The 13,041-nt window shown below is 37.5% G+C and overlaps 3 protein-coding genes across 4 annotated transcripts; all 3 read right to left on the reverse strand.

Moving 5' to 3' along the window:
• Positions 1 to 570: 570 nt before the first annotated feature.
• LOC122827434 (OX-2 membrane glycoprotein-like) lies at positions 571 to 5,902 on the reverse strand. The gene is made up of 8 exons (XM_044110402.1): positions 5,729 to 5,902; positions 4,786 to 5,124; positions 4,408 to 4,710; positions 4,291 to 4,329; positions 4,124 to 4,208; positions 4,014 to 4,043; positions 3,525 to 3,596; positions 571 to 1,129 (listed from the first exon to the last, which is right to left on the reverse strand). The coding sequence occupies exons 1-8, from the start codon at positions 5,781 to 5,783 to the stop codon at positions 979 to 981; spliced, it is 1,074 nt and encodes a 357-aa protein (XP_043966337.1). The 5' UTR covers positions 5,784 to 5,902; the 3' UTR covers positions 571 to 978.
• A 128-nt stretch (positions 5,903 to 6,030) lies between these two features.
• LOC122827436 (OX-2 membrane glycoprotein-like) lies at positions 6,031 to 9,139 on the reverse strand. 2 transcript variants are annotated; one of them, XM_044110407.1, is made up of 7 exons: positions 8,935 to 9,139; positions 8,471 to 8,809; positions 7,627 to 7,929; positions 7,494 to 7,550; positions 7,321 to 7,417; positions 7,195 to 7,242; positions 6,031 to 6,760 (listed from the first exon to the last, which is right to left on the reverse strand). In XM_044110407.1, the coding sequence occupies exons 1-7, from the start codon at positions 8,984 to 8,986 to the stop codon at positions 6,646 to 6,648; spliced, it is 1,011 nt and encodes a 336-aa protein (XP_043966342.1). In that variant the 5' UTR covers positions 8,987 to 9,139; the 3' UTR covers positions 6,031 to 6,645. The 2 variants fall into 2 exon arrangements, with proteins under 2 accessions (XP_043966342.1, XP_043966343.1); XM_044110408.1 differs by lacking the exon at positions 7,494 to 7,550.
• A 105-nt stretch (positions 9,140 to 9,244) lies between these two features.
• Positions 9,245 to 12,825, reverse strand: LOC122827437 (OX-2 membrane glycoprotein-like). The gene is made up of 7 exons (XM_044110409.1): positions 12,216 to 12,825; positions 11,266 to 11,604; positions 10,890 to 11,192; positions 10,770 to 10,808; positions 10,605 to 10,680; positions 10,474 to 10,518; positions 9,245 to 10,377 (listed from the first exon to the last, which is right to left on the reverse strand). The coding sequence occupies exons 1-7, from the start codon at positions 12,271 to 12,273 to the stop codon at positions 10,287 to 10,289; spliced, it is 951 nt and encodes a 316-aa protein (XP_043966344.1). The 5' UTR covers positions 12,274 to 12,825; the 3' UTR covers positions 9,245 to 10,286.
• Positions 12,826 to 13,041: the final 216 nt, after the last annotated feature.

Consider the following 13,041-nt stretch of genomic DNA (forward strand, 5'->3'; position numbering starts at 1 on the left):
TTTCAAACCTTATATAAAAAGCAAATCAGAAGATTTTGACTCTACTTGTTCAGTTCTAAAGAAAAGCAGAAGCATATTTGGACACTTTATTTTAATAACTGAAAATACTTATTGGGAACCATTTTCAGTTTTTCAGTAGCATCAAAGCATCTCTTTCCATTTTTGGCTGATTTTTCAATCATTTTCAGTCTGGTTGCCAACAATGACAACAAACCCTGTAGTTCTAGAAATACTAGAAAGTAGAAAAATTGAGTACATCATGAAACTTTAAAGAGAACATCATCACACCAATTGTTGTCGGGACTTTCCATAAGCCTTTATGGTAATGTGTTTTTGTCACAAGTGTTGATTTCTGCCTTGCACCATTTTGCACGTTAGCATGTTTGTTTCATATCCACATGTTCCAGATTTTAAAGCCAATAAATGCTACCGAGCATTTATTCATAACCTGCAATCAGAAAAAGTTTGCCAAAATTAATAAATCACTCCTTCATGGCTCCAACCAAAATGTTTAATTCAGCAAAATAACTACTTTGTAATCAAAAGAAACTGATATGCAATTCTATGATATATTGATATGAAATGCTTTATTTATGGCTATGAAACAGTACAAATATTAATGCATACAAAGGGAAAATTAAAACAAAGAAAATTATCCATAAAGGAATTAGTTTTTGTTTTAAAAAAAATAAATATCAAAATTTATGATTTAACTAATAAAAAACCCCAGTCTTGTGTTGAAATGATTAAAGTCTTTTAAATCATCCATCATCTTCCCATTAGTTCAGGGTCGTGTCGTGGAGGAATCGCTCCTTTGGAGGAATCCCAAACTCTCAGAACATCAGAGAAACGCCGTCCCTCCAGGGCGTCATGGAAACATCTGACCAGAGAGCCTAACCTCACAATAAGTTCTTCTCCCACAACCTTTGACCTCAGGTGTGGCTGTTTCATCTCCTCCACCACAAACTAGAGGCTCAGTTAGTTTTTTTCATGGTTAATGATTTCAGTGTCAGATTTTTCTCCAGGTTTGTCTGCTGACGGCTGGTTTTTGTTGCAGCGTTGTCTTAGGCATTCTGGAGAACGTGCGATCTCTGTCACTTTCATGGGTACCAGAGGAAGGTCCACAACACTGAAAACAACAACAGAGAATATTATTTTGTGCTATTGTTTGTTTCTTTTGCCATTTGTTTTCATGCATTTGAAACAAAGTGAGTTAAATCTGATGAGCACATCAGATGAGAAGAAGACATAATGACAGATTAAATGTTCTAGTTAAAGCAGGGGTCTCAAACTCAATTTCCCTGGGGGCCAATGGAGGTAGAGTCTGGGTGAGGCTGGGCCGCATCGGGTTTTCCACAAGAAAAGCTCTTACAAAAACATTCCAATGTTATCAAATGTCTTTATTTTTATTTTTTAAACACAAAATAAGATGAAAAAATAAATAAATTAACAATTCATAAGAAAAAAATTAATCAGTAATAAATAAATAAAATATAATAATAACACAGCAGCTATAGAAGACTAGATAAATGTAATTATTATAATTCAGATTCAAATGGCTGTATTAACAGTTCTTTAACCTTTAACTTTCTGAACATGAATGGAACATTGAACATAAACTGTTATGAATATAACAGTTTATAAACTGTTTCTTCTGCCTACTTCTTACTGCTAGAGGTCTGGCAGCGCTTCCTCTCGCATAGCCGAGCCACATTTGGCTTAAGGGAGGAGGCAGTTGAGACCCTAAGTAGAGCTTGAAGATGCTCGTCAGTAAGTCTGGACCTGTACTTGGACTTATTGAAGTTCAAGGTAGAGAAGAGCTTTTCGCACAAGTATGTGCTCACAAAAGACACATGGTCCGCTTGAACATTGGGAAAGCTCAGGGAAGCTGGGTGGCAATTCTCTCAAAATTGCCCAAGCTTGTCTGCTTTTCCACTCACCTCCCTGAACTTGGCTTTGAGTTCAGAGTGGCACTGCGGGTCAATGAGCTCCATTTGAAGCACTGTGATTGGTAAGTTAGTTCAGCTCCGCACACAACACTGAAAAGTGCCAATCATATCAAACTCGCAGGCAGTGTTGGCATAGTTACTTTGAAAAAGTAACTTTAATCGAACTACTGATTACTCCTTGAAAAAGTAACTTAGTTAGATTACTGACTACTTGATTTGGAAAGTAACTAAGTTACATTAAAAGTAACTTTTTAGTTACTTTCAGCAGCTGCTAACAACAACGCTCCGCCTCCTGTGAAAATCACATTGAGCTTTGCCAATACTTTTTTGTAAGCTATTTTATAATGGTAACATCAACAATGTGTCTCCACTGATAAGGTTGAACTGAAGAGGAGATTGTAGAAAAATAAAAAACGTGAGTAGTTTGTGTGGTCCACTGTTGTCTGGAAAACTCTGAGAAGGATTTTAAAGCCCCCACCCTTCCCTCCCCCCCAGCCTCCAGGTTCTGCGTTACGGCCCTGCATTTGGTGTCACAGCGCACAGAGCTCCTCCTGCAGCTCCACAGCTCAGATGGCTGCACAGATTTGCGACACTTATCTTAGTATTAATAATTAGAATTAAGTTGCCATTATAATTATTGGAAACTACGGACACGTTCATTCGTGGCTGTTTTCACGTTTATTGCGCTGTTCATATTGGTCTCGATGTTTGTTTTCTGGAGCGCAACGCGAAACTCGACGTCATTGAGAGGTAATATATTAACTTGACATTAAAGACACAGCGGGACGGATCATCTGAGAAATGATGAACAGGAGAGACTGAGTAAAACTACCTTAATGACGAACAAATTCTGGGATTTATTATGAGTCTCTGCTTATTTCCAAGCCCAAATGAGCAACTTCACGTTCAAAAACGAGCCCAAAAAGCGCAACCCGCCACTCATTAAATCTGCAAGCGACTTTTAAAAAAAGGAAGCCCAAAGCCGTTTATAATAATCGGACTTGGCGGCAGAATCTCAAAATAGTTCCAGTTTTTCCACCAACAAAATGCGCATCTCCCTCCATTGTTTACATTTCTGTCGCATAGAGACGTCGGTCACTCGACAAGACGAGTAGAGGAAATACGATTAAATTACAAAAGAAGATAGTAACGCAAAAATGATTTTGATAAGTAACTGTAGTCTGACTACTGGATTTGAAATAGCAACACGTTAGATTACTGAAAAAAGTGGTCCGACGTCAGTAACGCGTTACAAATTAACGCGTTACTGACATCACTGCTCGCGGGCCACACTAACATTAAACTTTCATATTAAGGTGGGGGCCACAAACTATCGTCCCGAGGGCCGCAGTTGGCCCGCGGGCCGCGAGTCTGAGACCCCTGAGTTAAAGGTTACATAAATCTGCAGTGCTTGAAATTCAAAGAAAATTGAGATAGTAGTCAATGTAGAAGTAGGTTAAACTTTTAAAATGTTGCAAACAACTTCTGATGCATCTTCACTTTCCCTCTGTGATTCAAAATATATCCAGTTCCAATGACGTAGCTACTCCTACTTCCACTTAACATCATACCAACCTCATGTCGGCCATTGTCTGATCTGTAGCGTCCTGCATCTCTTTTCCATCCATGCAGCTTCTAAACTCTTTTCTGCAAAGTAGGTTTAAAACTTATCAACAGTCAAAGCACGTGGAATAAATAAAAACATGACATGTTTAAAATATCACAACAGCTCTAATGTTCTATTGTAGATGTAGTCCAACTTTCTTTGCAGATTTCTCTTTATGTTTATGAAATAAATTGCTGTTCTAGTTAGGCATCACTCTAACTGGAAGACTTCTTAGAAGACTGAAAAGCACATTTGTGCCGTAAATTTCCTTTGATATAAATTCATATTTTGGGTCATTTTAAGGAAGGAAAGGAATTTACAAATTGCGTAACGCGAGGGACACTAAATGAGGTTAAAACAGGATATTTGGATACCTTAGTGCAACTGCAGGTTTGTTACCTTGAGAGAGCAGAATAAATATTGGTGTTAAGGAGGAATAACAATAAAAATGATCTTACTCCAAATAGTCCAATGCTTTTTCTTTTTCCCTGTGATACAAAGATATTTTCATCATACACGTATTAATCATTTGATTGAAACATTTACTGAAGTGAGGTAAGAAAAGTACCTTTTCTCTGGCCATTTTCTGAGCAGCACAGAGATGAGAGCAGCAACACAGACCACAAACAACAACACAGCTGCTACACACAATCCTTTGGACAAACAGGAAGACATGTTGATGTGATCAATTCAACAAGAAGAAATGTAAAAACTGAAACCTCAGCCTGAACTTACCAACAGTGAAGTAACTTGAACCAGGTCCTACATCCAAACCTGGTGAGAGAACCTCATGGATCAGAATCCCAAACAGATCATCAGTCTATAAATTGAGAGTTTTAGAAAGTTCCTCACCATCTCCAGACGTTTCTGTGAGTCCAGGAACGATGACCAGCAGCTCTCTGAGAGCATCAGTTTGCACTGACACTGAACATTCAACCTGTGTGGTATTGAGGGCTGAGAGCAGAGCTGTAGTGGTGAAGGTGACGGTACCGTTGGTGTTGGTCACTCTGCTGGTGTTGTAGTGGGAGAAGCTGAGGTTCTGATGGAGAACAGTCAGCGTTACTATGGGAACAGATCGACCTGTGGCTGAACAGGTCACAACCGACCCTGGAGGAGAGTTTGATCTGCTGACGTCAACAAAGGGTCCATGCAGCTCTGTGGAAATGAGAAATGTTAGATCATACAGAGAAGAGTTAACCATCTGCAGATGTTCTGCTGCTCTTCACTCACCACAGAGTTTTAAACAGGTCCAGCCTATCAGCGCTCCTTTAGGATAGGTGTTAAACAAACAGCGGTAGCAGCCTTCATCCTGATGCGTCGTCTTCCTGATCACCATGGAGCAGCTCTGCAGAGATTCATACTGAAAATCCATCTTCTCCTCCAGACCTGGGTTCACTCTGGAACCAAACTTCTTGGTATAAGTGGCGAGGTTCCTCTCTCCAATGTGCAGAACTTTCTGCCAGGTGATCTGGAGAACATCTTTATCCTCAGTGAGCCGACAGCTCAGAGAAGCCTGGTCTCCCTCTGCTGCCCAAACAGTTTCTGTTGTTTCTATTACAGCCGACTGACCTGAAAGGAATAAAGAGAATATAATAATAAAGGAATATAATTATCTGTTCTTTCTAGTTCCTCTCAAACTTTCTGAATAAAATGGGTTAATGTCATAATCAGATTGTGGAAACCTTAAATCATATTATTCATATTATTAACATAGCAATTTTCAAAATTACCAAGTCTTGTGAACTTGAAGAAATCTCAACAAAAAAATTTAAATAATTTCTTTACACTTTTTGGACTAAATGCTATGCTATTTCAAATTAAACCATAAAATGGGCCCTTAAAGAGGGATTATTATTATTATTGTAAATTGTACATTAATTAATTGCGCAAGTCACTCTACGTTTGACAAAACATAGAGTGAATTTTTAGACGAGGAATAATAAACGCTCTTCCCTGTAGAAATAAACTGTTTGCTAAAAATATTAAGAAAACCTCAAATTATTGCGTTGTGGCCGCTCAATAAATTTCCTGAAATCGTGTTTAAGATAAAATCCATCCAATGCAAAAAAAAAAAAAAAAAAAAAAAAAAAAAGACGAAAACGAAAGGAAAACAAAAAACTTAGGAAAGATTAGCTAATCCGCTTCGGTCTGTTAAAACAAATCAGTTTCTCACCCGTGTGAAAGAAGTTGGCAATTAAAAAGCAGCTGGTTATAAGAGGATGAAACATTTTTTGCTGTCCTTTAGGAAGTCTTCATATTTCATACTTCCTGTTCTGCCTGTTTATTTCGAGCTGGACGGAAACAAACAGGTGTGTCACGAGTCACGTGACAACATCTGCGCCTCCGTACAGGTGTGACGCTCCTATATTTGAGTCTTTGTTTTTTTTCCTTTTAATTATTTTCTTTTCGGATGCAGTCTTTGATTACAGCGTACAAATAAAATAAATAGATTATAGAGAAAAAAGAAATCGAGAATTAAAGGGAATGTCTTTATGTGCAGTCAAGTAAAAATAATACATGCAAACAAAACAAGGATAAAGTTGACAGCGTAAATGTGCTTATTTTGCTTAGCAGTGACTCAAAAGGGCTGTCAAGTGAATCTTACACTCCTTTAATGTTCCTTTGAAAGAAGAAGTTAAGGTAGATAAAAAAGAAGAAAAAATGCATTTCATGGTTAAATGTATTTTCTCAGAGATAAAAATCTTTATACTCAAAATGTGCAAAGGAGTAGATTATTTCACAATATGGTGATTTAAACAGGTTGTTCTGCTGTTAACCAGACATCGGAAGAAAACATTTAAAGCAAATAAGCTGTAACTAAGCATACAAAATACATTCATCTCCTTTAGGACAACAAAAATCAATAATAAGAGAAGGTACAGAACAGCTTTACACACATCTTGAAATATAGTGATTTTACTTATATAGAAAATTTTCAGCAAATTTCCTTTACATGAATTCAAAGGAAATACAAAGTGTGTAGTTTATCCAACCAAATAGATTTCCAAACGGGATCCATTCAGTTTTCATCAACTTTGAATGATCAACTGGATCTTTAACGCTGATGTCAATCTGTCAGGTCAGAGGTCATCAAAACAGCCTTTTTGCCGCCGAAGAAAATGCTTTGAGGTCGTCGTTCTGTGGACTTTTCTTGGCAGAAAGTCTCTGTTTAATCTCATTCGTCGAGTTCAAAGGTGTTACGTTCCTGTAAAAATTATTTTGAATATTAATAGTAAGGAGATCTGGCCCAGGCAGGCGGCAGAACATAAAATTATATTTAATTAAAAGATTAAATGATGCAAATAAGTAATACATGACAGGAGATCTTAAGACAATGAGAGGAATTAACCTCAAGCATCATGACTCTCTAAAGTGGAGAATCTGTGATGTGTTTGGAAAAAAGAGCATCATTTTATTGCCGTCTGCATTGAGAAAAAGCTTTAAAATGCAAATATGCAACTAAAATATTCACATTATGTCAGTTTACCCTGCATATATGAGGAATAAAAAGTACCACTGTGGTATTGCTTCATAAACTGAATGAAATCTTAACCTAATAAATGTTTTAGGATTGAGAGTGAACAGGTCTGGGATCAAAGTCAAACAGCAAATGTTTGTTCTGCTACAAAATGTTCTCACCTGTCTGCACGTCCTGGTCTTATTGGTGTTTTGATATTCTCATCGTCTCTGTGAACAAAGCAGTAATCAGAATTTAAGATATTTTTTCTATGGCACGCATTAAAAAAGCTAATTGAAGAAAATTACCTGTTTTGGACACGTTTGTGTCTCCAGAGGGCGATAAGTGCAACACCACAACAAGTCAAAACTATAACAGCGACAACTCCAAGGATCAAGAGAATTTCTTGGAGAAAAAGAAGAGAAATGTTAACGGATCAACACAGGAAATGGAAGTCAAACTTTTACACAAGAAAACTTACTCAGGCCTTTAGACTCCTGGCTCTCATCATAACTCAAACTATTTTGTTTCTCTTGCTCTGTGAAAGAAAGAAAACTTGAGAATCTCAACCTGATCATCAGTCTATAAATTGAGAGTTTTAGAAAGTTCCTCACCATAATCTGACGTCTCAGTGAGTCCAGGAACGATGACCAGCAGCTCTCTGGGAGCAGCAGAGTCCACTGACACTGAACATCCAACCTGTGTGGTACTGAGAGCTGAGAGCAGAGCTGTAGTGGTGAAGGTGACGGTACCGTTGGTGTTGGTCTCTCTGCTGGTGCTGTATTGGGAGAAGACGAGGTCCGGATGGAGAACAGTCAGCGTTACCATGGGAACAGGTCGACCTGTGGCTGAACAGGTCACAACCGACCCTGGATGAGAGTTTGATCTACTGACGTTAATGAAGGGTCCATGCAGCTCTGCAAGCGGAAGAAAAGAAGAAATGCTGAAGGGCCTTGTAATTTTGTAACATTATAACCTCCAACAACTATAGCCGTCGTTCAACAATGATTTCTTCTTCGTTGGTCATCCGCTGATAGCAGGTTGTCAGTTTCAAAAACACTGCTTTTTTTTTACTCCTCTAGATCTGCATGCGGCGCTAAACAGTATGAAACAGGATTCCTACTCAGCTCAGATTTCACACACATGGACTCTGTCTGCTCATTCTTACAGGCAACTGATTGCTTTGAATTATATTGAGGGCTGAGTTAGCCGCTGGTTTATCAGTCAGTTTTAAACAAAAACCGTCAGAAAGCTCTCAATTTAACATTAAAATATATGAAACAAGGTCATTACTAGGAAAATGCTATGCCACACTACTGAAACTTTTTTTATTTCTGTATGGTGCTAGACAATACTTTTATGATTTATTAAACGTATTTGTCTATAGAGCTCAAATGTCTTTTGAGAAAGGTGTTGTGTTGTTACAGATCTGCAGATGTTCTGCTGCTCTTCACTCACCATAGAGTTTTAGGCAGGTCCTGCCGATCAGCGCTCCTTCAGAATAAGAGTTAAACAAACATCTGTAGCAGCCTTCATCCTGATGCGTTGTCTTCCTGATCACCATGGAGCAGCTCTGCAGAGATTCGTACTGAAAATCCATCTTCTCCTTCAGATCAGAACTCACTCTAGAACCAAACTTCTTGGTATAAGTGGCGAGGTTCCTCTCTCCGACGGGGAGGACTTTCTGCCAGGTGACTTGGAGGACATCTTTGCTTTTCGAGAGCTGACAGCTCAGAGAAGCCTGGTCTCCCGCTGCTGCCAACACGATCTGCTGGGTTTCAATCGCAGCCTCTAAACCTGCATGAAGGAGATCATGCCATCTGTATCTGGCTTTTGTAACGTATAATAGAAGTTTGTGCAACACGCCTTTACATACTGCAAAACTCAAAACAGCTGTGGAAGACAAAATGTTCTGATCTTACCTTTTATAAGGATTCCCAACGAGAAAAATAAAATGAGAGCAGAACGTGACATTTTGCGCGCCTGAATTTCAAATCCGTGCGGTCTTGGGCAGCAATGCGGAAGAGAAGAGGTGGCGCTTGCGCGCAAACGAACGTATAAATGAAGCAGTATTCTAATCGCTTATGTTTAAATAAATTATTTGGACTTTTTTTCCCCCCCGTGGAGAATCGCCGCCGCATGCGCCCTTAATCTACTTTCACTTTCTGTTGGGTTTTTGACGACAATAAAAGCTACAGAACCGTAGAGAAAATCATAACACAGACAATGACGTCCAGTAAGAAAACACTCATTTATTAATGCGTGAATTAAACTTACAGCCGCATCAGTAGCAGAGAAAAACATCTGACAAAACCTGGAGGAAATGCATTTTAATCTGAAATACACAGCGACCTCCAGTGGCCATATTACAAAAATGATACAAAAATGAAGTATTTTTGTATTATTTTTTCTTTTTAAAATTACAAACTATTGAAATATATCAAATATATTAAAAAGACATAAAAAACGAGTAAAATTGGTTTTCACTTCAAAGCACAAAATATAAAAACAATATGAGCATTTAGTTTTTTCTTTGTAGAGAAAATACAAAATTCATTCGCAGTTCGGTCATATTTAAGAAATGTTGTCTTTTTTTTCTTTTTTTTTTTTTTTTTTTTTTACATCTGTTTGTATATGATACTTTGTTTTCCTTTGCCTGTAATTCTAAGTTCACATTGTTTCAAATGTATGTAAAAGAAAAAAAAACACAAAAATCTTAATTTCTCATTATTGTATTTCAATATCTAATTATAACATTTTTCTTTCTGGTTTTACATCCTCATGAAAGTTTGCAAAGATAAAAAAATATATAAAAATAATAATAAAAAATCAAGTATGAATTTGCATTTTCTTTTGAATCAGCAGCAGCAACTTCAACATTTGTCCAATTCATTATGCAGATTACCTTCAGCAAAAAAAAAAAAAAAACACATTCTTCTCTATTAGTCACCTGGTGTGAAGATATTTAAAAGATAGTATTTAGTTTTGTAAAAACAAAACAAACAAAAAAAACCCACTTGTAAACAAGCAAATGGGATCTCCATTACTTAAAAAACAACAACAACAACAACAAAAACAGGAAATAATCAGGTAATGCTTGAAAAGGTGCAGGAGGCTTTTTTTTAATGTCCAATAGCGTCTTTATAAGAAATGTTTTGTCACCATCTTTGATCAAATTTGGTGCCAAAACCAAACAAAGCATCACTGGAAACAATAAAAATTTGATCCAATTAACTTCAGGATTAGCTGCCTTATCAATGTGGTGTTTCTGTTGTCATGGCGATGGGTATAACCCACTGTTTAGTTTTTGTTTTTCAGGTGTTTGTTGTCTGAGGTTTTCGCTCGACTCTGGTGAGATGTCCATCCTTAAAATTAATCACAATATGTTGGTAAGACACTGATGGTCTTTATATCATATGAGCAGGAAATGTGAGGGAGAAATAGATCAATAAAATACTTACTTCTGATTTTCTATGGTGTCCTCTGAAGGTTTCTTATTCCTGCAGCTGATTTAACAGTCAGCAAAGAAATGTTTTTGAGACTATAGTGAGGAAAAAAAAACTGCAACAAAAACACTGTTTGATCGACGTACCTTCTCTGATATCTTATTCTGAGCAGGATAGCTAAACAAATCACAGCTGGCATTACTGAAACAATCAAAGGCCAATCTTTAGAGAAAAAGAGAGAGAGATGAAATACGTTTCAACAACAGGAAGAACTGGAAACTCCATATGTGGGAATCTCAGCATCCACTTACGTAGGGCGTGGTAATATGATGGAGATCGTTTAGACAACCCTGAGAAATGAGATTGAAACATGTAAAATATACCAGTCACTAAATAATAACCCAATGAGAGCCTTCCAAAGAGTTCCTCACCATCATCAGACGTCTCAGTGAGTCCAGGAACGATGACCAGCAGCTCTCTGGGAGCAGCAGAGTCCACTGACACTGAACATCCAACCTGTGTGTTGCTGAGAGCTGAGAGCAGAGCTGTAGTGGTGAAGGTGACGGTACCGTTGGTGTTGGTCTCTCTGCTGGTGCTGTAGTGGGAGAAACTGAGGTTCTGATGGAGAACAGTCAGCGTTACCATGGGAACAGATTGACCTGTGGCTGAACAGGTCACCACCGACCCTGGAGGAGAGTTTGATCTGCTGACGTTAATGAAGGGTCCATGCAGCTCTGTGGAGAGAACAGAGATCAGCATTAACATCTGGTTATAGAGATTAACTCTGTAATACTTTCAGGTTCTCACCATAAACCTTTAGGCAGGTTGCAGCTATCAGAGCTCCATCAGGGTATGTGTTGAACAGACAGAGATAACATCCTGCATCCTGCTCTGTAACATTAATAATAACTATAGAGTTCTTCTGCAGTCCAGATTCTGTGAACTGAACTTTATCTTTAAATCCAGGATTCACTGTTTCACCAAAATACTGGCTGTAGGAACCAATATTCCTCTCTGTTTTCTCCAACACCTTCTGCCAGGTGACCTGCTGGACGTCTTTAGTTTCCAGGAGCTGACAGCTGAGAGGAGCATCTTCTCCTACTGCTGCCAACACCGTCTGCTGGGTTTGGATCAAAACTGCTAGACCTGCATGAAGGAGATCAGATGACCTCTATCTGGGTTTTAAGACAAAAGTACCTTGCAATATGATTCATATACTTTAGATGTTTCACACTTTGTCATGTCACAACCACAAGCTTCAATATCGAGTTGAATGTTGTAGATGTGCGACAGATGGAGCAGGAATGAGCAATGTTGATAGTAAAAGTGGGCAAAAGGGTAAAGTTCAGTAGTCATTAAAAGGCAAGTTCTGCCTAAATACCAGTTAACATCACATATTTCACGTTTATTTGTAATGCAGTAGGTTGCACTTTATTGTATTGTAGGGATAGTAAAGTAAAGCAGCTTTAACAGAAATGTATGCCGCACTTTTCAGATTTAAATCTGTAAAAAAAAATCTCTTGCATTAAATATGCTTGAGTTTGTGTTTGAATTAGGACAAAACGCGGAGCTTGAAAACTTTTATATGCTTTAACAAATACAAGAAAGGGTCAACTCCCACCAAGACTTGTCAGCTGTTTGCTTTCATTTTAAAACATGATCAAAATACATAAGTTAAAAACCTTTTTAATTACAAAACCGTCTCCAGCTGCGATATTTTAGCATAAAGCTGTGAAAGACAAATGTTGTGAAATTACCTTTATTACAAAATCCCGACAGGAAAAATAAAAACGGTACAGCAGGTACGAGCTCCATATGTGCACCAGAATTTCAAACATAAATTGTAAATACGACGCTGAAAAAAGTGGTGCCTGCACGAAACCAAAAATAAATTTGAATTTAATTCTGATTGAAAATATGAGTAAACCACGTCTTTTAACAAAGTTAATGTAGACGAAAACGTTTTTTAACAACTTCCGCGTAAAATGTTTGAATTTCCCCCCACCGCTAAAAACTTACGTCCTTTTACACTTTCACTTCCGGTTATGACGCGTATGTCTTGTCATGTCCGGTCAAGACAAAAGTACGAAATTTTGTTTTTTAGTTTTAAATAAATAACTTATTTATTTTTAAATAAATAAATGGTTGATTATCATTATTTTTGTTCTCTCCTCCTCAGGTTTTCTCCCATTATTCGCATTTTCTACCAAGAGCAAAATAGTTCAAGCACAGACACGCACAAGCTTTTTAAATTAGCAGTAAAAACTCTCTCTAAGTGAGAATGAATTTATTGTTGATGGTTGAGTGCGCAGTTTGGTTACCTGTAGATCTAATACATAAATTAAAACATAGAGATGTAACCTGTATGCTCCATCTTCTCCGCTGTGGAATGAAATAAATTATTATTTTAGGATCATCTTTTAAATAATGTACAGATCTGTACGTGTTTTTTTTTTAAACATTATTATGAAGCACGTTAGTGTTCATGATATTAATACATTAACAAAGCAGAAAAATAACACCACCCTGCTTCTTGTGTACATTTCTTCAAAAGGTGACGCTAAATGTAACATCTTTTTTGAA

The sequence above is a fragment of the Gambusia affinis genome, linkage group LG24 (genome assembly GCF_019740435.1).
Source record: "Gambusia affinis linkage group LG24, SWU_Gaff_1.0, whole genome shotgun sequence".
Taxonomy (NCBI): Eukaryota; Metazoa; Chordata; class Actinopteri; order Cyprinodontiformes; family Poeciliidae; genus Gambusia; species Gambusia affinis.